Source organism: Hordeum vulgare, chromosome 5H (genome assembly GCF_904849725.1).
Source record: "Hordeum vulgare subsp. vulgare chromosome 5H, MorexV3_pseudomolecules_assembly, whole genome shotgun sequence".
NCBI lineage: Eukaryota > Viridiplantae > Streptophyta > Magnoliopsida > Poales > Poaceae > Hordeum > Hordeum vulgare.
The window spans coordinates 519,231,551-519,256,450 of NC_058522.1; the positions used below are offsets into that span (position 1 = coordinate 519,231,551).

At 46.5% G+C, this 24,900-nt stretch overlaps 1 protein-coding gene and 1 pseudogene across 1 annotated transcript; both read left to right on the plus strand.

The window, feature by feature from the left end:
* Positions 1 to 5,481: 5,481 nt before the first annotated feature.
* On the plus strand, positions 5,482 to 6,355 carry LOC123452065 (dehydrin DHN1). Its single transcript, XM_045128640.1, has 2 exons — positions 5,482 to 5,840; positions 5,949 to 6,355. Exons 1-2 carry the CDS (start codon positions 5,637 to 5,639, stop codon positions 6,162 to 6,164), a joined length of 420 nt encoding a protein of 139 aa, XP_044984575.1. The 5' UTR covers positions 5,482 to 5,636; the 3' UTR covers positions 6,165 to 6,355.
* A 1,233-nt stretch (positions 6,356 to 7,588) lies between these two features.
* LOC123397115 lies at positions 7,589 to 11,434 on the plus strand (annotated as a pseudogene).
* Positions 11,435 to 24,900: the final 13,466 nt, after the last annotated feature.

Here is a 24,900-nt window from a genome sequence, read left to right on the forward strand (position 1 = left end):
CCTCCACATATTGTGTCCTTGCAATCCTTTTCTTGAGCTTCTTAAATACAACGGGGCATATTTTTCATGTCATCTTCACACCCTTCTCTATTTTTTCCTGAATTCTAACTAGTACTTTCTTCCTAATTTTCTCATTCAATGATATAATAGGATAAAACCTAGCATCAACTATTGCATGATTGAACGACTCACAGAGGTTGTTATCAACTGACACACAGTTTGAACCAACTTGAAAAAATGCCCTTGTCCAGTGCACTGGCTCGGTTCTCATGATATTCTTGGCCCCTTAAAGTGTCACCCGTGCAAGCTTGGCCTTGTAGTAGTTAAAATCTTGCCTATTTGAAGCCTTGTTAATTGCTCAAAATTTCTTCTAACACTCATGATCTCTATGCTTCTTCCTCCAATTAGCATAAATGTGCCTAGCACACATTCTATGCTCTCCATCAGAAAGGTAGTCCTTCACTTCATTTATTAGGCCCTTCCGCTGGTCAGAAATTATAACCCAACCATCACGATTGTTGTTAATTTCCAAGTCCTCAATGAGCAGCCCAACAAACCACTTCCAGGTTATATTTGTTTCATGCTCAACTACAGACCATCCAAGAGGATATATTTGATTGTTGGCATCTTTGCTTATGGCACACAATAGCTCGCCCTCCACTTCACCTTTGAAGAAACACCCATCAAGGCCTATTACCTTTATGGAACCAGCCTTCAATCATTGCTTCATTGTATTAAAGTAGACATAGAACCTTTGGAAAACACATTCCTCCATGTTTGTGGGATCCATGCAAACAACAATTGTGCTTCCACGGTTGCTCCTTAGCATCTCAAGTTGGTAATCAAACACTCTAGTGTACTCATTTCATCCCACACAACAGTTTGTCCGTGACAATTTTCTTTGCATGCTTGCACTTTGAAGTGGAGACATGAGCAAACATATCTTGCAGAACAGTTGCTTTCATGCTATTAGTTTTACACATAGGATTTGCCAATATGAAGTGCTCATACCTTTGTGCGATAACCTTTGCAGTAACCAGTTTGTTGCATCTATTGTATGCACATTGGTGATCATCATTGAATGTTATCACTTGAAACCTTGAAGTTCTTGATCTCTTTGTTGCATATTGAAGCAGCGGCGAGGCCATCCACATTTTGCCCTTACTCTGTCACACTCATATTTCATAAATTGGATGCTCCTCTTTGTGACTAGTTCATATCTTCCCAGAGCTTTGCAAAGTTGGTTCTTGCTTCTAAAAACCATTGCCAAAGCAAAATGTGGTACTTCGCTTTCAATGTTGTATACTGGGAATGTATTCTTCCTCTTCCTTATATGATCATCTAAATCTTCAACGTAGGTGTAGTCTTCACGAGATGATTCATAATTGCAGTCCATTTTGTCTGTTTCAGTTTGTTGCCCCAAGTTGGCTATCAGATCAACTGGCACTGGACCCATTGCATGTCTTCCAATCCAGATTTTGATGTCCCTCGTCCTTCTAAAATTCCTAGCATGTCTCCTGAGTTCCACAACTTCTGAATCCTCCCCACTGTCATCAGTATGACCAATGTCTGAATGAGAGTCTAGATTTTTTTCTCAACATGTTCAGCTTGAGTTTCGGAAGCAAAGGCAGCTGCAACTTGAGTTGGATTCAAAACCTAAGAAAAAGTACCTTCAGTTCCTTTCATTTCATCATGATCAACATCTACATGTCATGTACTGCTTCTTCTCTACTTAATAGGACTACAAGGCCTATGTGTAATCACACTAGTTTCATCAGGAATGAGCACATCAGTGTCAGATTCTGCAGGTTCAACAGCAGTGATCACTGCATGAGGTTCATCATCAGTCTCCTCTATGACTTCATCCTCAAAGCCACTCCCACTGCTGATGTCAATACTATGTTCCTCTCCATGATACTCCACATACACATCAACAACTCCTCCAACACAGATATAATCAACGATCTTCACACACCCACTGTCATCATGAATGAACGATAAGCTTTTTACCAGGAAGCAGAAAATAGAGCTTCATTGATTCCTTGAATTCAATATATATGATCTTTCATAAAACCTTTGACTTCATGTAAAGACAATTTAGCCCTCTCGATCTTTCACATTCCTTCTTCTGAACTCCCCTCCAATATGAAATCGGATGTCCAAAAGCTCAGTCGGGTCCATGATTTCACTAAAATAAACATACAATGCAATCAAAACCAAGCATGTGACCCTATTCCTCTTCATAAAAGCTCACCCAAATCTATCCATTTGTGCCACCAAAATCGTCCCCATATTTGCAGCTCAAAACCCTAACCCTAATGCGACAACTACCAAGAACAACTAATAGCACGAGAGGAGGTCATCGAGAACATTACCTTCTTCTTGGACAGGTCCTAGAGTCGTCACGAACGTTGTTACGGCTTCGGTCAACCGCCGATCCCCATTGCCGTCGCAAGAGGAGGGGGAGGCAAGGGGACGCAGAGAGAATGAAGTGAAATGACGGGTCGGACTAGGCCGGCCCACTCTTATCGATGCTCGCGCGCGCAAAACGACCCATCATGGCCATCCCTTTGCTACATCGGAAATTCTCGTTTGGGAATCGACGTCATGGTTTGATTTAGACCGGGATTAGTGAGTTCACGATGTGAATGACACGGATTTCGACTTCAGGGTTTAATTTGTTGAACGTCTACAAGTTCATTAAATTGACTTTTTCCTTTATATTTGTGTTTTGTATGTCCCGATCGATATGAATGCTAAGGCCAACTTCAACCGGACGACGACGTAACTGAATGTGGTTTTGGTTTGTCATATACAGACGTGGTTTTGGTCAGTCAGGTGGATGAATTTGTCCTGCTTAGGTCGACGCATCTCAAATCTGACATCGCAAAACAAAGCTAAGTCCTAAGAGTGGTGAAATATATAAACTTAATACTTCAGATGTTAACCAAAGTTCGCTTACGTTAATAACTTAAAATAAAATCATTAAACATTAAAAAAGGGTTCATGTAGGCGTCGACGACGGACCTAGGGCAGTGTATCTACATTTCGTCGTTGTTGTCTTCTTCGATGAAGTAGATGTACTCCGGTGCCTCCGCCCATACGAACGCCTGCATCCTTGTTGCATGCAAGCGTTTGCTAGTTGTAGGCGACGGCCTCCTCAGGCTCATGGTGCTCGGCCTTCTAGTCATGCTCCACCTGCATCCACCGCTAGCGCACACGACTCCCACTCTAGAAGGTGTAGGCGCTCCTTCACCGCCGTCGGGCCTAACCAAATAGGCACGCACGACATGTCCATGATTCCATTGGCTTCCCACCGGTAGGTGTGCACCCATGTCGGCTCCTCGATCATGAGTGGTGGTGGACACAAGGTTGTAGCAAATTTTTTCATGTGAACACAAGGTTTGAAGCTTTTATTTTTAGTTGGTAGATTTGAATTCTAAACTGTAATTTTTTGGAGCATACATAACTTATTAATAAGGAAATAACTTCTTTTATTTTCAAGTGACATTGAAACATAAATATTGGAATTGAATTGACTAACAAACGAAATCAAATAAAGTATAACTTGAACTAGGCTCAAATTTGATTCTTAGTAGACAAAATAGTTCCTGCTTGGGTGGCTACGGTGTCGTACGGGTAGTACACTCCTTGGATGCGTCAATTCATTTTTTGATTTTGTTTTGCTTGTATTATGTGTTGTGTGTTTAACTGTTTAGTCAGCACCATTAGGCCTTTTTCAAGGACGTCGATAACCACCTGACGTGCGGCAGGGAGGAGGCAGACCAAAAGTTTTTATAGTCACAGACTACGTCACGTCACTGCATGTAAGAATATAGAAATATTTTGGGTTTTAATTTTTAAAATATTTTATCTCTTAAATACAAATACCGATTGAAAAACCATTTTCGTCATTAAATCCATTGCGATGAGATCTTCGAAAATAGATCTCATGCTGATATGTTTCGATGATTTTTTTGTTAAAAATTACTATATCTATTACACATAAATTGTCATTGTGTTTACACTCAAATTATCATGATATATTTCAACAACTTTTTCATTTACATTTAAAGTAAATTTTGTCATGTTATAAAAAAAAGGAGTTAAGAAACTAAACTTGTCATGATGACTTACTAAAATTTGTCATGATCCATGATTTTTTTGTCATGGTTCATAATTAAAAACAAATCCATCGTCAATTACTTTGAGAACGCATGGTCAATAACTCAAAATTTTCATGATATATGCACTAAAATTACCATGTTGATTTACTTACATTTTTCATGATACATGCACTAAAATTTACCATAGTTCATACAAAAATATAATTTCCATGGCCAAAATATAAAAGTGTCATGATCTATAAATACAATTTGCCATGATGAATTACTAAAAATTACCATGATCCATGAATTAAATTTGTCATGGTTAATTACTAAAAATTGCTATGGCCAATTAATAAAAATTGCATAGAAGTAGTTGAAATACAATGATAGTTCTAAATCTAGAAAAAAACTAGATGAAACATGTCATTGCAACTTTAATGTAAACACTATGACAACTTTAGTGCAAGCATTGTGGCAACTTTTAGCCCGTAAAAAAGTCGTTGAAACATATCAAATTATGATCTAGTTTTAAAAATCTTGTCGAGACGGATTAATGATGAAAATGTATTTTTAATCGAATTTTTTATTTAAGAGATAAATATTTGAAGTCTAAAAAAATCCGTTGATGCCATCCGTTTGATGTGGCAAGATGGATGATAATAAAGACGTTTGGACCATATTGCTTTGTACCACACGTGCGACACTTATTATTTGGGTTTTGCAATGGGTCGGCGTTTAGATGAGGTGTTAAGTGTTTAATGAACAATCTTTCTATGCATTGATTGGTAGTCATTTTGTACAGGTCCGTATATTTAGCATCGTTTTTTCTGGATCATCATAATATCCTCTCTTCTTTTTAATTGATTTGTCATATCACTATTTTACTTATGTGACACACTCTTAGCGCATCTACGCCTAGGTCTACTGGGAAGATGTAATCTTGATCAGTTTGGTCGTTTTGTGTGTTTGTCAGTTGTGATCTAGATCAGTCGATGATTTTCTTATTATTTTTTTAATTTCAAAGATGGACTCACGTCTTGATCCTTCGTTTTAAAAAAGTTAGCTAATTCAAACATGGCGTTCATTTGTCCAGAGAAAAAGGTGAATTTTGCGCCTACGGGTCGAGGAGCAACGAAGTTTCCACGTAGCACGCACGCTGTACCGAACATCTCTATTCATGCAGGAATGCGTGGATGGAGTAGTCATTCCCTTCGAGACAGACCGAAGACGTACGTGGCGCCCCAGACGAGGCCGCGTGGCATGCATGCCGACGTTGTTTATTGGCAGTAGATTTATTTGCCCACTTCACTCCACCATAATGGAACCCCATACATGCGCGCACACGTACTCCTTCCACCTGCAAAGCCAGCGCATCCCGAACTCGAACACACTTACACAGCCAGCATTATATAAATAACCATATAGCTTTGCACTTCTCTCCGTCGCAGTTCGCAACAGATCAGCACACTTCCACAGCCACACGTATAATCTGTAGATCGATCACTGTTCCTACTTCGTAGCACCACAATGGAGTACCAGGGTCAGCACGGCCACGCCACCGACAAGGTGGAGGAGTACGGCCAGCCCGTGGCCGGGCACGGCGGTTTCACCGGCGGGCCCACGGGGACGCACGGAGCTGCCGGCGTCGGCGGCGCGCAGCTCCAGGCGACGAGGGATGGCCACAAGACTGACGGCGTCCTTCGACGCTCCGGCAGCTCCAGCTCCAGCTCCGTAAGCTCCCGGGCAGATCTGTCGCTGCATATATCGAGTTGTACATGTCGCTTCACTCTATCATCCTAACTTGCTGTGCCTGTGTACGCTACGTACGTACGTATGTAGTCTGAGGACGACGGCGTGGGCGGGAGGAGGAAGAAGGGGATGAAGGAGAAGATCAAGGAGAAGCTCCCCGGAGGAGCCCACAAGGACGCCGCAGGGCAGCAGCAGCAGACGGCGATGGCGGGCGAGTACGCGGGCACACATGGCACGGAGGCCACCGGCGAGAAGAAGGGCGTCATGGACAAGATCAAGGAGAAGCTTCCCGGCGGACAGCACTGAGCCAGCCATGTGTGTCTTCTCTATGTTCCGACGAAGCTCGGCTAGCTAGCATCCGCAGCCATGCGTTACTACAGATAAATAATGGACTCTCCGATATATGTCGTGTGTACCAGCGCGCCCGCGTGACGCAGTTGTGTATTCGTATGGTATGATGTGTGTACATCGTAATAAAAGTATAAAACGTTTGTGTATATTTGTGCTTTTTTATACTTCCTCGCTGTCATAGTGGGGAGTATCATGAGAGCGACTGAATGGCTCACGAGCGACATGTAGGACTTAATCTCGCTCGTTCATTCCTGCCTCGCGATTTGGCCGTGTCGGCTTTTGTCTCCCCATTCTCTGGCCCTAGCAATAGCTATGTTGTGGGCCAATAGTATCGATTTGGCACAAATGCATTCAACTGTTAGGGCTATGGTTCAGATGTTCACCCTACTCTCTAGCAGCCCCGTGTGGCCTACATCTGAATTGGCACAACTATCAGAACCCTAGTTACTTAGCCCGTGGGAAATCGTAGTACCTGCCCCACCTACCATCAAGCCGCCCGCTCGTTGTTGTTGTTGCACATCTCTTCATCCTCCAGCAGCGAAGAACAAGGCTATGCCATGGATGAGCTTGCTGCATAGCAGGCTGATGTGCCGCCCTCGTAAGTAGCAAAAATAGCCCCCCGAATCTGACTTACTTGGTTCTCAGTCTGTTTTGTGAAAGCCCCTGATCCGATTTCCTTGGTTATCTGTCTGTTTGATTTGGTTCTAGATTTGGTAAAGCCCCTGATCCGTTTTTATTTCTCTTTTTTGTCAAATGAGAAGTATTGGAGGAGCAACTGCGGATTTAGTCGCTCTTGCCGGCCCTGTGGAGTCGCAGGCCTCTTTAAGCTTGGCGGAGGCCGAGTTGTTGCGTGGTGGAGATCCAGTTCTGTTGGTGGAGGGAGGTGATGGATTAGGAACTGCCGGAGGTGGCTTACATGTTTGTTCGGAGGCGACGAGCGGCTGGACAAGAAGGTGAAGCTTGTTCTTTCTGCAATTACATGTAGGTGATTTGTTTGCTTTTATACAAATCGACGGAAAAGATATAGGATTTCTTTCCATATTTAGATGGGTGCTTAAATAGATTAGCCAGTGCCAGTCGTTGGATGGATGACCGTTAGGTTGTAGTTTAAATTATACGCGGTCAGTTATCCCTGTTAGGTGGCTAATTATGGGTGATTTATACACCATCAGATGTTCCAGGCACATTTTTATGAAAATATGCAATCATGCAAAATTACCCCGATTATTATAAGTTATGTTATCTGTCTCTTGCTTTGCATCACGTGATTGTTTATTTTGTATCTATGAATGGGAATCTACCACCGCAGGGTTAGGATTGGGAAAGCGCCGGTGGAACGAGAAGGAAACCCCAATAGGAAAACATCGCTCGAGATATCGATGAGGGCTTACATATCAAAAAGGGATGGGATTGTTGTGAACCCTGCTGTTGGCACGGAATTTGATTCGCTCGATGAGGCGTATCAGTTTTATAATTTGTACTCCTCGGAAGTTGGCTTCGGAATAAGATTTGCAAAAAGTAGATTGAATGTTAACAGACGAAAGTGTATGCAAGAGATTGTCTGCGGCCGTGCAGTAAGTTCCTGATATACCACTTCTAATTCGTGTTTTTTATCTTATTGTTGAATTAAATTCTGATTTATGAATTCTCTACTTTGCAAGAGTAAACCGCTTAGGGAGAACACTAGGTCAACGAGGTGCGGGTGCACCTCTAGGATAAGGTTATTGCGGTCATCAGACAATGGATGGTATATCAGCGAGCACCGGGATGCACACAACCACAACCTGTCGGCTACTTGTGGTGAGAAGATGCATTGGCAGTCTCACAGGCACATTGATCGATACACAAAAGATCTAGTAAAACAGCTAAGAGAGAACAATATTAGTCTTGGGAAGGTGTTCAGTATAGTTGGCAGCTTCTTTGGGTCTGTTGACAATGTACCGTTTACAAAAAGATCGCTGAAAACATTGTGTTGCAAGCTGAACAAAGAATAATCGGACTCAGATGCAAGGAAGACTATGGATATACTTGGTGAGATGAAAGCGAACGATCCAGAGTTCAATTACACCGTGCAAGTTGACGAGGAGAGCAGGATCAAATCAATAATGTGGGTCAATGGTCGTAGTGTTGATCAGTACAAATGCTTTGGAGATGCTATAACGTTCGACACAACTTATAGGACTAACCTATATGACATGCCGTTTGGGCTATTTGTCAGTGTAAATAACCACTTCCAGAGCATAATTTTTGGCGGCGTAATGGTGCGGGATGAGAAGGAAGACACGTTCAAGTGGGTATTTCGTGAGTTCATAAGGATGATGGGGGGAAGCACCCGCAGACAATATTAACAGGTACATATTTGTCACACCCTTAAAAAGCAACCATCAGAAAACAAAATTTTACACTTTTCAGTATCAAAGGTTGTTTAACGTCGATGTATCTTATTTTGTCAGATCAATGTCGTTCTATGGAGTTGGCTATAGAAGAAGTTATGCCTGTGACGACTCATAGATGGTGTAAGTGGCACGTCCTAAAAAAGGCGAAAGAGTCGATGGGTTTACTATGGAGTAAGAAGAGTGATTTCAAATGCGAATTCCACAAGCTCGTACATCATATGGTCAGCGAGAAAGAGTTCGAAGACGGATGGGATGCAATGTTGGAAAGGTATTCACTGAAAAAGCACCCATTCCTGACACAAATATATGAAGTCCGGCACAAATGGGCCAAGCCTTATTTTCGAGGCGTGTTTTGCGCAAAGATGACTAGTACACAACGCAACGAGAGTGCAGATCACATGCTCAAAAGCTATGTGCCCCCTGGCTGTCCTATGCATCTATTTATCAAGCAGTATGAGAAATTGCAGTTTGACAGGGAATCAGAGGAGAGCTTCCAGGAGAAGTGTACATCGTTGGTTAGTTGCAATATAAGTTTTGGTTTGTTGTTACCTGCAAAAAAGCTTTCATAAAAGTTTATAGAATGCTTCTAATGGTGTGCAATATCATGCAGAGTGACGTTTATTTGAAGGTCAACCTCCCAATTGAGAGACACGCAAGCAAGATTTACACAAGAGCAATGTTCGAGCAATTCGGTGAATCTCTTTACAAGGCTGGGGCTGACGAAATTGATGCTGTTGAACCATTGAAACTATATCATCTGACGCATGTAGATGCATTGGCTCGTGAGAAATGGAGCAAAGTTCAATTTAAGGTTGAGGTATCTGATGACAAATCAACATTCGCATGTGAGTGTGGGCATTTCGAACACTCTGGCATGGTTTGTTGTCATGCGTTGAAGGTGCGTCGCTGCGAGAGCACATATTGTTGATAAAATGGAAAATTCGTGTGAGTCACATCCAAAGTCCAAAAAAAAATCCTGATTGGTTTGCTATTTGTTTTTTTTTAGGTGATGATCGAGCTTAAGTTGGCAACGATTCCTGTAAAATACATTATGAAAAGGTGGACAAAAGATGCCAGAGATATCCTGCCTAAACACCTTGCTCGTTACCAGAAAGACAAAGGGCCGCGGGGATACGAGACTTACCGCCATAATGCCATGTACATAAAGGCTCTCGAGTGTGTAAGGCTTGGTGATAGCAATGTAAAATGCTATGATGTCTTCATGGCCATGATGAAGGAGGTGTACACAACTCTGCTTCCTCTTAGTCAAGGCAAAGATGGCATGGGGCTTGAAGAGAGGGAGGCTGCACAAGGAAGGCCTGGAGCTGATGGCACTTATGCATCAATTGCTGATGGTACAAACTTTATGGAACAATGTGAAACCATGTCAAACTGCTCAGGTATCGCGCTAGCCTCATCTAAGCGTCCAGGAGGAAGACCAACTACAAGTCGAGAGAAGGCGCCGTATGAACATAAACAAAAGAGGTCTCGTTTTTGCAAGATATGTCGTGTTGAGGGACACAAGAGCACAACCTGTCCCGATCGAGGCGATTTGCCAAAACCACCAAGAAAAATGCCCAGGTGCTCGAAGTGTGGTGTGATTGGTCATCGCAAGAATGTGTGTGGCAAAACAACTGAACCGTTCGAGCCTATTTCCTCTAAAATTGAGCTATGTTGCAGTTGTGTCAATTTCTATCGATTATTTGTATATGTACGATCTAAATTATCGGCGGGGTGTCAATATACTACCGTGGAAAAATGTATCCCAGATCATGTTTTGCCACTTGCATCGCAGCTATGAAATGATTGTTAACGTGATTGTTATGTATTTTCACGTTGCCTTTTTCCTATTAATTTTATGTGATAATCATCTGACGTGGCAAAAAAAAGCTCATATTAATTACGTGTTCACTTGGCGTATGTTGTCGAGAAAAAATGGTGATATCTATTTGTTAATCTTTTTAAGAGATAGGCGTAATGCTAATCACCGCGTGACAATTTTGTAAATCATACCTAGTTGCCTCAGCCCTTGTTGTTTCGTTTGTTGGTACGTTCACGGACAGCGGCCAGTGTCGTCGGCACGAAGATATTCTGGCTCGGCACTGCCTCGCGTGCTTTCGGTTTGCTGTAGAAAACGTGGCACAGTGTGCAGCGCCAGTCAACATGTTCTGAACGGCGCTGCTGGCCATACCTGTAGACGGCTGATGGGTGTGATGTGAGAGCAGGTAAGATCGGCTAATGGGTGTGATGTGAGAGCAGGTAAGATCGCTATCCCGTGAAACATGGGATCGTGCATGCAAACGTTGTTGACTGGGCTTGGTGTGTGCGCCTCTCTTTGCAGTGCGCTGGCTAATAAATACTTGTACGGGGGTGTGTGGTGGTGATGGGATTCAATCGCGGGAGGGGTGGAGTGGGTTTGTGGTTTGCTGTGTCTGTGCTAGTTTTGCATCTAAAAAACGAATATTGTAGCAGACCCGCGGTTGTCCTCGTGAGCGGCAGAGCACTTTTTTCTCAGGACCATGGGATAGTTTTTAAAAAGAACACGCTAAGCTAATGTACTTGTTAGAATAATGAAATGCTTAATTAAACATTTGTTGTCTTAGTGTTGTATAATTGCCATAAAAAGGTATGTTTAGCGTGATAGTTCTCGTCTTAACAAATTTTATCAGGGATAGTTAGGGCGCTTTGATTAAACCATAAATTTGGGAACACTACTAACCAAGTAAGATCTACAAGTTTGTAATACAAATATGCTAACTGACGGATGATTAGTGTGTTTACTGTTATTCTTAGTACATTAAATACACTGCAGAAGGACGTGTTGACTGAGCAAAAATAAACGGGGGCAGCTGGTCATCGGGACACGAGCCTGCGGTAGGTTGCATGCGTGAGAATAGCTGGCGCATTTATAGGCACACCGTTTGGGCTATCTCCCATTAAGTTTGTTCGGTGGAACATATGAAGCGGTGATGTTCTAATGCCTAGATTCCCCCCCTACAAACCACTCTTAGGTTGCTGGATACACGGAGAAGATGAGGCATACGAGGGGGATAGGACCCCGCGAATACCGGGCAGCACAAATCACAGTGCAGCGTGGACGGCAACGATAAAGTCCTACCTGTAGCTCGTCCACTAAAAGGCATATTCGGGAGTATCATATACTAGTATCATGCATATGATACTATTATATGATATATACCTTTATAGTGCATAGTATCATAGATTACCTTATTTATTGACATGCATGACACATAGTAGCATAGCGTTTAACATGTTACGGTATCTACCTAGAGTATGTTACTCTAACCCTCTCTCTTCTTTAATTGTCTGCCACGTCAGCATGTTTGCTAGTCCCAAGTATATGATACTATCTTAGTTACCCCGACTATGACCAGCCTCACAATATATGAGCTTTTATTGTAATAAAACTAGCAAAAGAGCCCGTGCGTTGCAACGGAAGAGAAAATAACACACGCTCTGAACGTAATATATTTTCACATAGCATCACATTTGTGTTGCTGACGATGGCCTTAGTGTTCACACAACGAAAACGCGTTTGAATGTACAGTCACTCGGAATAAGATGAGAAATATGTTGTTTCTCTCCACGAGGTTTTCCAAAGGTGTGCATGTGTGGTTAACGATGTTTTCTTTCCTCTCAATTTGGTTTTAATTTAATGAATGTTTATTGCAATTTGTATCGTCGTCGGAAATAGAGAAAAAAAGGACCGTGCACTACAGATTAAGTTTGCATCAAAAATAATATTTAAGAAGTATTCAACGGTTAAAAATAACATCATATTTAGATTCTACACATTTTTTAATCAAATTTCATATATAACATATAAAGAAGGTATAGTATCCGATAGGAATGAACATCCCATATAATGCCAATAATTGCTATTGTGAGAGCATCAAATAATCATATTTACGGCATTTAAATGAGTATGAAACATAAACAGTAGACATTTTCAAAATACCACATATAAAGAAGGTATTAAAATATTAATTAAGGTTGCAACCAAAACATAATTATAAAATTATGTTAGATTTGAATTCCTAGTTTAAATGATATGAATATTTCGAAAAACATTTTGAATCTGCTCCTACACCCATCAAAAAATCAAAGAGAAAAGAGGACAAAAATAAAAAAGCTAAAACATTTTGAATCTGCTTCTACACCCATCAAAAAATCGAAGAGAAAAGAGAGCAGAAATAAAAAAGCTAAAACATTTCGAATCTGCTCTTACACCCATAAAAAATCGAAGAGAAAACAGGGCAAAATAAAAAAAGCATGGATGGGATTCGAACCCAGGCTGTCTGGCTAGATGCGCACCAGTCCAACCAGCATGACACCTTCATAGTCATGGTAATATTCACGATTGCGTGATCTTAACCAACTCAAACAGCCGGTGTGAACAAACGAATCCTTTTTCTCACTTGCGGGTGGCATGGTGGATAATTATTCGCAACTTCAGGGGTAAATATTATGACGTACGACAGAAGCAATATCTCCTTTATTATTAGGGAAAGACTATATGTTAGGGGACGGATGGACTAAGGTAGATGGATATAGGAGCTATATGTGCGTCCCGGACGGATTTGGCCCATGTCGCATTAGTTCCGGTTTTAGTGACACACCTTAATTCTAACACTAGTCCTGGTTTTAATGGCACACCTTAGTCTTAGTTTTAATGGCTAAGAGGTGACGAGGGTATTTAGGATTAATTCCAGTTTAAGTGAGACCTTTAATCCTGTTTAGATATATCAATGGGACTAAAGATAGACCTTTAGTCCTGGTATATTTAACCGGGACTAAAGTCTTTTTTATATAATGTTGTTTGTTTTCCTTTTTTCTTTTTCAAACTCGAGTTGATCCTTTATTTATATCAAGATTTATTAAGATTGACGGCATCTCATCTATCTAAAGGTTCTAAAAGGTTAATAATTTCATCCTTTCATCTCTCATTACTAGCTAGAAACATCACCCTTTCATCTTTCATCGTTAGTTTAGCACGTTTCATGCTTTATAAGTATAGTTATTTGTGGATTTTAGTTTAAAAATAATTATGTGAGAGTTTTATTTGATTTATATGTAATTTAATTCCAAATTAACTTTTTAGTTTGTATATTTGTAAGTGTGGTTTACTTAATGCCTTCCCGTCCCTGTCCTCACCAACGTCAATCGTCTGCGTCGTCCCGTCGTCGGCACCATCATGGTGAGTGCTGGGGTTATAGTCCTAGGGTAGGGTCATAGGCCTGCCCTATAAGTCCTACCCAAGGACTACCCTTCATAAGGGATAAGGCCCTTAGTCAGTTCCGACTGAGTTAAGAACTTCCCATTATCCAGTCGGTGACGGATCCACCATCATCCAGTCGGAGATGAGGATTCGGAGCGTATCAAACTTACCGTCTGGATTCCACTCTGTGCATCGTAACCCCCCTGGAGGATAACGGTCATACGTTTCCATGTGCCTTTATTGGCATTTAAGACGTATGTTACCTGTAACGTAGGCATTTATTCGCCACTACTCCATCCCTGTGCACCGAACCGTTGTGAAGGGCAGCGCACTCTATATAAGCCACCCTTCCCCACTGGTGCAGGGGTTAGCAATTCACTGTAATCCATATTCCACTCGACAACAAGCTCCCAGAGCACTGAGACGTAGGGCTATTACCTCCACCGTAGAGGGGCCTGAACTCATACAACCTCGCCGTAGCTAAGGCTCTGCCCATCCTTTCGTACCCTACACATCTACGGTCAGGCTTATACCCACGACAGTTGGCGCCCACCGTGGGGCAGGCGTCTAAGCGACTTCCGGTGAGTTTGCGACTACATCTTTTCATCATGTCATCCGGTGGAGATTTGAGCATGGGTCACGAGATCCTCTTCGGCGCTCTCTCCTTCATCATCGACGATTCGGCATGGCTCCGGGATGCCCCTCTCGGCGTCGAGGCACTCCCCAGCCGCGGGGCTACGCACTTCCGTGCCGGCGCCCGCGGTATTCTTCTTCTCCAGCAATCGGCTCCGGTGTCGACCTGTGCCATCATCGCGCGCTGCAACAAGAGGTCCCGCCGTCCGCGGCTCCAACGTTGGGTGCAACACGCCCAGGCGCGCCAGAACGCGTCCTCGCAAGTGGCGGTCCTAGAGTCGGTTGTGGTTGCACCGCCGTCCCAGCGCTCAGACTCAGTTCCGACTGAGTTTCCTTCCGAGTACTTGGGTCGCGGGCCTCCAGCTGAAGTGCACATGGCCAACTCCCATGAAAGTCCCTGCCAATCTGGCCGGAACGAGCACGAAGTCGGCGAAACATCCGGCGCTCACCGTCATCCCCGCCGTTCTGCCAGTCGGCACACTCGGCGGAGCAACGTGGAGGTGTATCGCACGCCCGTCCTCAACCTGGCTGCCGCTGCCAAGATAGCCGATTCTCTCCAGCCGATTGATTCAGAGGCTCGCAGAGGGATCGAGAAAATCCGTGCCCTGCTGCACACGGCGCAGTAGCAAAATTCGGCGGTCTCCCAGTCGCACAACAGGGTCCACAATAGTTCTGTTCATGCGAACACGCATCGATCAGTTCACAGCCCTGGTTCTCATCAGCGGCACAGGGGAGGTAGCCGTTCCATAAATCCCGAAGATCGTTGCCGTTCACGCACCCCTCCGTGGGGTGGGCCCTACGGGCCCCACATCATGATGATCGGCGTTCAGTCGGTGACACTTACGATCCAAGGCCCGACGCGAGAGGGCATATCGCCCAGCGGAGGGTCGACAGGGGCCGAGCCCACCGCGATGGTCTCGATATGGACCGTCCGAGTGGAAGCAGGACCATCGTCTCTGGTTCCGAGTATTTCAGTCGAGCCATTCGTTCGGCTGACATCCCTCCCAACTTACGATTGGCGACGGGGATCAGCAAGTTTACAGGAGAGTCCAAGCCAGAAACGTGGCTGGACGACTACCGAGTGGCAGTCCAGATCGGAGGAGGGGACGACCACGTCGCCATGAAGCACCTCTCTCTGATGCTCGACGGCTCGGCACGAGCGTGGTTGAACCAGTTGGCTCCCTCAAGCATCTACAGCTGGGCAGATCTAGCACGAGTCTTCATCAGGACCTTCGAAGGAACGTGCAAGTGCCCTGTTGGCCTCGTGGAGCTCCAGCACTGTGTCCAGAAGCAGAATGAACCCCTGCGCGATTTCATTCAGCGTTGGACGACCCTCTACCACACAGTGGAGAATGTCACAGAGCACCAAGCAGTCTGCGCCTTCAAGGCAGGCGTGCGGTACAGAGATCTGTACCTGAAGTTCGGTCGAATCGGCGACATCTCCATGAGCAAGATGATGGAGATAGCGGCACGCTATGCAAATGGCGAAGAAGAGGACCGCATCCGTAGCGGCACGCACAAAGCAGTCGCCGATGGAGATGGGAATAACACTTGGAAGCAGAAGCAGAAAGCTCCGTCCACTCCGCAGGCAGAAGCCGCAGCTGTTACCAATGCCAAGTTCAAAGGCAAGGGGAAGGCTCAATTCATCCCCAAGAAGAAGCAGTTCAGCAACCCCATCCTGGACCAGCCATGTCCGGTCCACATGAAGATGGACGAAGAGGGCAATGCCATATATTCGAAGCATACCACTCGGCAATGTCGCCTCCTGATCCAAGGGTTCGGCGAAGGGCAACCGAGTGAAAAGGGCAATGAATAGGATAAGGAGGACAAGGAGGATCCGTTCCCCCAAGTCCATGCAACACTGATGATTTTTGCTGACGTTGAAAACAAGAGTCGACTGAAGCTGGTGAACAGGGAGGTGAACATGGCCACGCCGACCAACCCCACGTTCCTCAAATGGTCTCAGACTACGATGACCTTTGACCAGTCGGATCATCCAGCACACGTACCCACCCCAAGGAGGTAGGCTCTGGTCGTCGACCCGGTGGTGGAAGGAGTCCGACTGCGCAAAGTCCTCATGGACGGCGGCAGTGGCTTGAACATCATGTACGCCGACACTCTCAAGGGGATGGGCATTCCGATGTCCAAACTCAGCGAGAGCAGCATGCAGTTCCATGGAGTCGTCCCTGGACGAAAGGCCAAGTCACTCGGCCAGATCGCGTTGGACGTTGTCTTCGGCTCCGACAAGAACTTCCGCAAGGAAAAGCTGACGTTCGAGGTGGTGGACTTCCAGAGTGCGTACCACGCGATTCTGGGCCACCCGACGTATGCACGTTTCATGGCCCGTCCATGTTACGTGTACCTGAAGCTGAAGATGCCAGGCCCGAAAGGTGTGATCACTATCACACGCAATCGGCAGCGGGCCGAGGAGTGTCTGCAGCAGGGATCGAGGATCGCTGATCAGCAGATGGCTGTCCTCGAGCTTGACGAGTACAAGAAGACAGTCGACCCCGCTGACCTGATGCGTTCGAAGAAGCCAGTTTCGGAGTCCGCATTCCAGTCGGCGGGAGAGACGAAGAAGGTCAGCATCCACCCGACGGACGACACCGCTGCCCCGACGAACATCTCCACCACTCTCGATCCTAAATAGGAAGCCGAGCTCATCCAATTCCTCCGTGAGAACTGGAACATCTTCGCATGGAAGCCCTCTGACATGCCAGGTGTACCCAGGGAGTTGGCTGAGCACCGACTGCATGTGGATCCTGCCGCTCGGCCTGTTCGAGAACGCCTGCGTCGGTCCGCCGCGCACAAGAGGAAGGCAATCGGAGAAGAGGTGGCCAAGCTTTTGGCAGCCAACTTCATTCGCGAGGTACACCACTCCGAGTGGCTCGCCAACGTTGTCATGGTGCCCAAGAAGGACAAGTCGCTCCGAATGTGCATCGACTTCAAGCATCTCAACAAGGTCTGCCCGAAAGACCATTTTCCGCTCCCCCGCATCGATCAAATTGTCGATTCGACTGCGGGTTGTGAGCGTTTGTCATTTCTTGATGCCTACTCGGGCTATCATCAGATCCGTCTGTATGGCCCCGATGAATTAAAAACAGCCTTCATCACCCCATTCGGGTGCTTCTGCTACATCACTATGCCATTTGGTTTGAAGAATGCAGGAGCAACCTTTATGCGCATGATCCAAAAATGCCTCCTCGGCCAGATCGGTCGGAATGTGGAGGCGTATATGGATGATATCGTAGTCAAGTCACGCAAAGGTTCCGACCTGCTGACTGACTTAGCAGAAACATTCGCCAACCTTCGTAGGTACGATATCAAGCTCAACCCAGCCAAGTGTTCATTCGGTGTTCCCAGCGGAAAGTTACTCGGTTTCTTCGTTTCCGAACGAGGGATCGATGTCAACCCCGAAAAGATCGGGACCATCGTCCGAATGGAGCGGCCGGTCAGAATACACGATGTTCAAAGGCTCACAGGTTGCCTAGCGGCTTTGAGCAGGTTTATCAGTCGACTCCGCGAGAAAGCGCTTCCTCTGTACCGACTCATGAAGAAATCGGATACTTTCGAGTGGACAGACGAAGCCCAAGTCGCATTCGACGACCTCAAAGTCCTACTTTCCACCTAGCCGGTTCTTACTGCTCCGCTCAGTAAAGAGCCCCTTCTTCTGTACATCGCAGCTACAAATCAAGTCGTCAGCACTGTTCTCACAGTCGAACGAGAAGAAGAAGGCAAAGCATACAAGGTTCAGCGGCCAGTGTATTATGTCTCCGAAGTCCTGACTCCTTCCAGGCAGAGGTATCCCCACTATCAAAAACTTATCTACGGGATTTACATGACTGCGAAGAAGGTAGCTCATTATTTTTCAAGACCACTCGGTGTCTGTCGTTTCTGATGCTCCGTTGTCGGAAATCCTCCACAATCGGGACGCATCGGGCCGAGTGGCGAAATGGGCAATGGAGATGTTGTACTGCGACATCAAGTTCGAGGCCAAGAAAGCTATAAAGTCTCAAGCTCTGGCTGACTTCATAGCAGAATGGGTAGAACAACAGCAACCGACCCACATCTACTCGGCTCATTGGACAATGTTCTTCGATGGGTCCAAGATGTTGAATGGCTCCGGCGCTGGCGTTGTGATCATATCGCCAAAGGGCGACAAACTCAAGTATGTGCTGCAGATATACTTTGATTCCTCCAACAACGAGGCAGAGTATGAAGCTCTCCTTTATGGACTGCGCATGGCCATCTCACTCGGCATCCGTCGCCTGATGGTCTATGGTGATTCAGATTTGGTGGTCAATCAAGTGATGAAGGAGTGGGACGTTAGGAACCCCACCATGACCATGTACTGCAATGTAGTGAGGAAGCTCGAGAAAAAGTTTGAAGGTCTGGAACTCCACCACGTTCCGCGACTGAAAAATCAAGCAGCTGATGAGTTGGCAAAACTCGGATCCACTCGGAGACCAGTCCCGAGTGACGTCTGCCTCGAGCACCTCCACCTTCCCTCCGTTAAAGAAGATCCCTTCACAGAGGAACCAGTACAACCAAAGAGCTCCACAAATCCGACTGAAGTTGAAGTCCCTGTCGTGGTTGATTTGATCATGGAGATTCTTGCTATCATACCCGAGTGGACTGTGCCATTCATTGCATACATCCTGAGGCAAGAATTACCGGAAGACAAAGTCCAAGCCAGACAGATCGTCCGCAGGTCAAAGTCGTTCACTGTCATTGATGGCCAGTTGTTCAAGGAAAGCATTTCAGGCGTCCTTCAACGATGCATCTCCCCTGAGGAGGGACAGTTGATCCTGGAAGAAATTCACTCGGGAACCTGTGGTCACCACGCCTCCTCAAGAGCAATCGTCGCCAAAGCATTCAGAGCTGGCTTCTTTTGGCTGCAGGCGAATGAAATGGCGAAAGATATGGTCGACCAATGTGAAGGCTGTCAATTCTACTCTAACAAGTCCCACAAACCAACATCTGCGTTGAAGACAATCCCTCTTGTTTGGCCGTTTGCGGTATGGGGATTAGATACAGTCGGTCCATTCAGGACAGGCCAAGGGGGATTCACACATCTGTTGGTGGTAGTCGACAAGTTCACAAAGTGGATCGAAGCCAAGCCCATCAAGAAGCTCGACGCCCTAACGGCCATCAAGTTTGTCAGGGACATCATCTCCAGATTCGGGGTACCTCACACCATAATCACTGACAACAGAACAAACTTTGACTCGGACAGATTCAAAGGTTTCTGTACAGGCCAAGGTATCCGAGTGGATTTTGCATCTGTGGTGCATCCCCAAACAAACGGGCAAGCAGAGCGGGCGAATGAACTTATTCTGCAAGGTTTGAAGCCTCGACTCCTGCGAGAGGTGGGACATGCCGCTGGCGCATGGGTCACCGAGCTACCTTCGGTGCTTTGGGGTCTCCGCACAACCCCAAATAGATCTATAGGGCGATCCCCGTTCTTCCTCGTTTACGGAGCAGAGGCGGTCCTTCCGAGTGACTTGCTTCACAACGCTCCACGAGTTGAACTCTTCTCCGAAGCTGAAGCAGAACAAGCAAGGCAAGACGGAGTGGATCTTCTAGAGGAGGAGCGCGAGATGGCACTGACTCGCTCAACCATTTATCAACAAGATTTGCGGCGCTTTCACGCGCGACACGTCAGGAGTCGTACATTCCAAGCAGGCGACCTGGTGTTCCGAGTGGATCAGCAGAGACCTCACAAGTTGGCTCCCGCCTGGGAAGGACCCTTCATCATCTCCAAGGTGCTGAACAACGGAGCATACCGACTCTACAACATCGACAGCGAAACGGACGAGCCGCGAGCATGGAACGGAGATCTCCTGAAGCGCTTCTACACGTGACCATCGATTGAAGCAATGTAAAGAACAAGTATCGGTGAAATAATACAAAGCAGATTGAGTTTTTGTAGATTCAAAATTCTTCCGCGGTTGCAGAATCCGGTCTCAAAAAAAGAAAAAAAAACTTAGCTGCGATCAAGAATCACCTAAGTACTAACTTTCTCCAAGTGTGCACTAAACGTCACACTCGGGGACTTAGCTGCGATCCAGAATCGCCTAAGTACTAACTTTCTCCGAGTGTGCACTAAACGTCGCACTCGGGGACTTAGCTGCGATCCAGAATCGCCTAAGTACTAACTTTCTCCGAGTGTGCACTAAACGTCGCACTCGGGGACTTAGCTGCGATCCAGAATCGCCTAAGTATTAACTTTCTCCGAGTGTGCACTAAACGTCGCACTCGGAGACTTAGCTGCGATCCAGAATCGCCTAAGTATTAACTTTCTCCGAGTGTGCACTAAACGTCGCACTCGGGGACTTAGCTGCGATCCAGAATCGCCTAAGTATTAACTTTCTCCGAGTGTGTACTAAACGTCGCACTCGGGGACTTAGCTGCGATCCAGAATCGCCTAAGTATTAACTTTCTCCGAGTGTGCACTAAACGTCGCACTCGGAGACTTTGCTGTGATCCAGAATCGCCTAAGTATTAACTTTCTCCGAGTGTGCACTAAACGTCGCACTCAGGGACTTTGCTGCGATCCAGAATCGCCTAAATATTAACTTTCTCCGAGTGTGCACTAAACGTCGCACTCGGAGACTTTGCTGCGATCCAGAATCGCCTAAGTATTAACTTTCTCCGAGTGTGCACTAAACGTCGCACTCGGGGACTTTGCTGCGATCCAGAATCGCCTAAATATTAACTTTCTCCGAGTGTGCACTAAACGTCGCACTCGGTGACTTTGCTGCGATCCAGAATCGCCTAAGTATTAACTTTCTCCGAATGAGCACTAAACGTCGCACTCGGGGACTTAGCTGCGATCCAGAATCACCTACGTATTAACTTTCTCTGAGTGTGCACTAAACGTCGCACTCGGAGACTTAGCTGCGATCAAGAATCGCCTAAGTACAAATTTTCTTCGAGTGTGCACTAACCGTCGCACTCGAGGACTTAGCTGCGATCGCGAATCGCCTAACTACACACTTTCTCCGAGTGTACACTTAACGTCGCACTCGAAGACTTGTCTGCGATCAAGAATCGCTTAAATAGAAAGCTTCCTTCGAGTGTATTTCACAGATCCACTCGGAGGCTTAGCAGACCCTCATTGAGGCTCATGTAGATGTCAAGACCACTGACAATTACATGAGTAGCAGAACCTCATTGAGGCTCATGTAGATGTCAAGACCACTGACAATTAAATGAGTAACAACTCGCTCCGAGCACGACCTCACAGTCGCACTCGAAGACTTAGCCACGATCACGAATCGCCTAAGTACTCAATGGCCTTCGTGTGTATCCTACAGATACACTCGGGGACTCAACAGACCCTCAGTGAGGCTCATGTAGATGTCAAAACAACTGACAATTACATGAGTAGCATGACCCTCATTGAGGCTCATGTAGATGTCAAGACCACTGACAATTACATGAGTAACAACTCGCTCCGAGCACGACCTCACAATCGCACTCGAAGACTTAGCCGCGATCACGAATCGCCTAAGTACTCAATGGCCTTCGTGTGTATCCTACAGATACACTCGGGGACTCAACAGACCCTCAGTGAGGCTCATGTAGATGTCAAAACAACTGACAATTACATGAGTAGCATGACCCTCATTGAGGCTCATGTAGATGTCAAGACCACTGACAATTACATGAGTAGCAACTCGCTCCGAGTACGACCTTACAGTCGCACTCGAAGACTTAGCCGCGATCACGGATCGCCTAAATACTCAATTGCCTTCGAGTGTATCCTACAGATCCACTCGGGGACTCGGCAGACCCTCAGTGAGGCTCATGAAGATGTCAAGACAACCGACAATTACATGCTCCGCATGTTTGCTATTGGCTTCACCAAGAAACGCCAAACAAAAACCACGAGCCAAAATCGTGTCAACAACTCTTTGGTAGAAGAAGAGCAAAAGTTTCGATTCAAATTCAAAGTTCGCCTAAAGATAGTCGGTTCGGTATAGATCAAGCTTATCCACACCGAACCAAGAATGTGACGGCCAACAACAGTGGCCAAAGTTTCTTACAACCAACACTCGGCATACCGAGGCAAAAAGTTTTCTTAAACGTCGTCAGGACTGGCACTGGGACTGGCAGGCTCCATGAATGTGTCGAGGTCGATCCCGTCGGCGATGCGAGTGGCGCTCTCAAGGAAGGTCTCCATGAAGTCTTCGAATCGAAGCTTTTTCGTGTTGGCGACCTGCAACGCCTTCAGCTTCTCTTCGCAAGCTCCCTTGCAGTGCACACGGACAAGCGACAGAGCGACGTCCGCACCACAGCGAGCCGCAAACTTCTTCCACGCCTGCACTCGGTTCGGGACCTCCTCCAGCCGAGTCATCAAGCCTTCCATCTCGTGCCGAGTCTCGTCTTCAGGACAAAGCTCCTTGTCGATTCGGCCGACGACCTCTCTCAGTCGACCGATGAAAGGTCCCACTTTTCCCAGGAAAATGTGCGCTTAGAGCATATCTCGATTGGCGTCATCGCCGAGTGGAATGTTCGGAAGAATCGAACGCTCAACGTCAGCTGCTTCCACCTCAGCGTCCATGCAAAAATCTGCAAAGACAGGACGAGCAAACAATAAGCGCAGAATGAAATGCACAGTCCACAAACACTCGGAAAAACAGAACTTACCACCGAGAAGAGCTATCATCTTCCGGGCCCAGTCACTGACGTAATTTTCCTCTGCTATGCACCGCCTGTTCAACACTTTCATTTGTCCCATCAGCTCGGTCCTTTGTTTCCCCATTTTATCCACTTCAGCAGTCAATGCCTTGTTTGCCTCACGGGCCTCCTCCAAGGACTTTTCTCGTTCAGCCAGAACATCCTTCATACCAGCCAACGCAACCATTGCTGCATCCAATTCCCCAGCAAACTGCACCTTTTCAGCCCTCAGAGTCTCGTACGCTGCTCCCATCTCGCAAGTTTTCTGCAAGTCAGCGCCAAGAGACGATCAGACAAATTCAACAAGGACAACAATAAACATTCTAAGTTCTTCAGACCCCTGCCGACGCAAGCAGTCGACAGCGGTCTCGGGGACTACACCCAGTGGGTTCACTAAGAGTGACCCCACTGGCATGAAGCTCAAACAGGTCAGCCCTATTGAGATACATGACAACAAACAAACCTATGAGGTTATTACTACCCGACCTGAGTAAAATTACTCTCGGGGACTCATCCAGTAGGTGCACTCGGAGTGCCCCCACCGGTAACATTCGAACAGATTAGTTTTTGATCTGATCAAGTTAAAGGAAATGTGTATAAAGACAACTGCCGATGCAAGCACTCGACAGAAGTCTCGGGGACTACACCCACTGGGTTCACTAAGAGTGAATCCACTGCAAAACAATCATACTCTATCCGAGTGCATTGCTCACACCCACTGGGTTACAAGAGGAAAGTAAATACTTACTAGCCCACTTACTCGGATATCGTCCCGCAGTTCCAAGCTTCGCTTGTACACGGACGCGATGGAGTCGTACGCTCTCTTGGCCTCTCCCGCCATCAGCTCCGCCTGCACCATGGCCCCCTTGGCAGCTCCCACCCGATCTTCCGGGAGGCGCTGGACGTTGTACCGGATAGTCGACGGACCTGGCATCGTAGGAGACTCCTTGGGCATCCCAAGGCCTGCTCCAGTCGGTTCAGCAGCGATCAGCGCCGTTTCAGTCGACGGCATCGCCTCAGTCGGCGGCGCGTCCATGGCGAGAGTAGTAACCGGCGGAACAGCCTCAAGGACAGGCACCGCAGCTTGCTCAGATCTCCCCTGGTCGCCCTCCTCCACATAAATCACCCCTGAGGGAAACCCGACTGAACGGCATGAGACCACAGGAAAAAGGCAAGACCAAAGACAGAATTCGTGATGCAATAATGAAAACTCTCGGAATCGCCACGACGCACCTGGCTGGGATGTGACAACGTTGTCCGTGTCCATGGGATCGTCCCCCTAGCGTGCCAGAGAGGTGGCAGAGGTGGCAACTCTGTCGAGTGAAATTCATTCGACCAATAAACAGGGGTTCAATCGAATACCGGAAGATGATAGAAGAACAATGCACTTACATTGAGGTGACGGGAACTGTGACCCTCATCCGCGGCAAAGCCTTCCGAGGCTTAGATCCACTCGGTTTGTCCACCTTAGAGGGCTGACCCGCAGGCTCAGCAGCAGCGTCCCTGGTCCTCTTGGTGCTCTGAGCACTCGGAACCACGGGAACGGCTGGTGAGGCGCTCGGAACCACAGGAGCGGCTGGCGGGGCACTCGAGGATGCTGGAGGGGCCGAAGGAGCCGCGGGTTCATGACAACGTTTGGTTCGAAGCTCTAGCAGTGGGGGTGGCGAGTTCTGCTCTTCATCTTCCTCCTCTTCTTCTTCGGACTCCTCCTCCGTCTCCCCACTGTCGGAGACGTACT

Coding starts and splice junctions, on each gene's coding strand:
- LOC123452065 (XM_045128640.1), top strand. CDS start 5,637: ATGGAGTACCAGGGTCAGCACGGCCACGCCACCGACAAGGTGGAGGAG. Junction 5,841..5,948: donor GCAGCTCCAGCTCCAGCTCC/GTAAGCTCCCGG, acceptor GTACGTATGTAG/TCTGAGGACGACGGCGTGGG.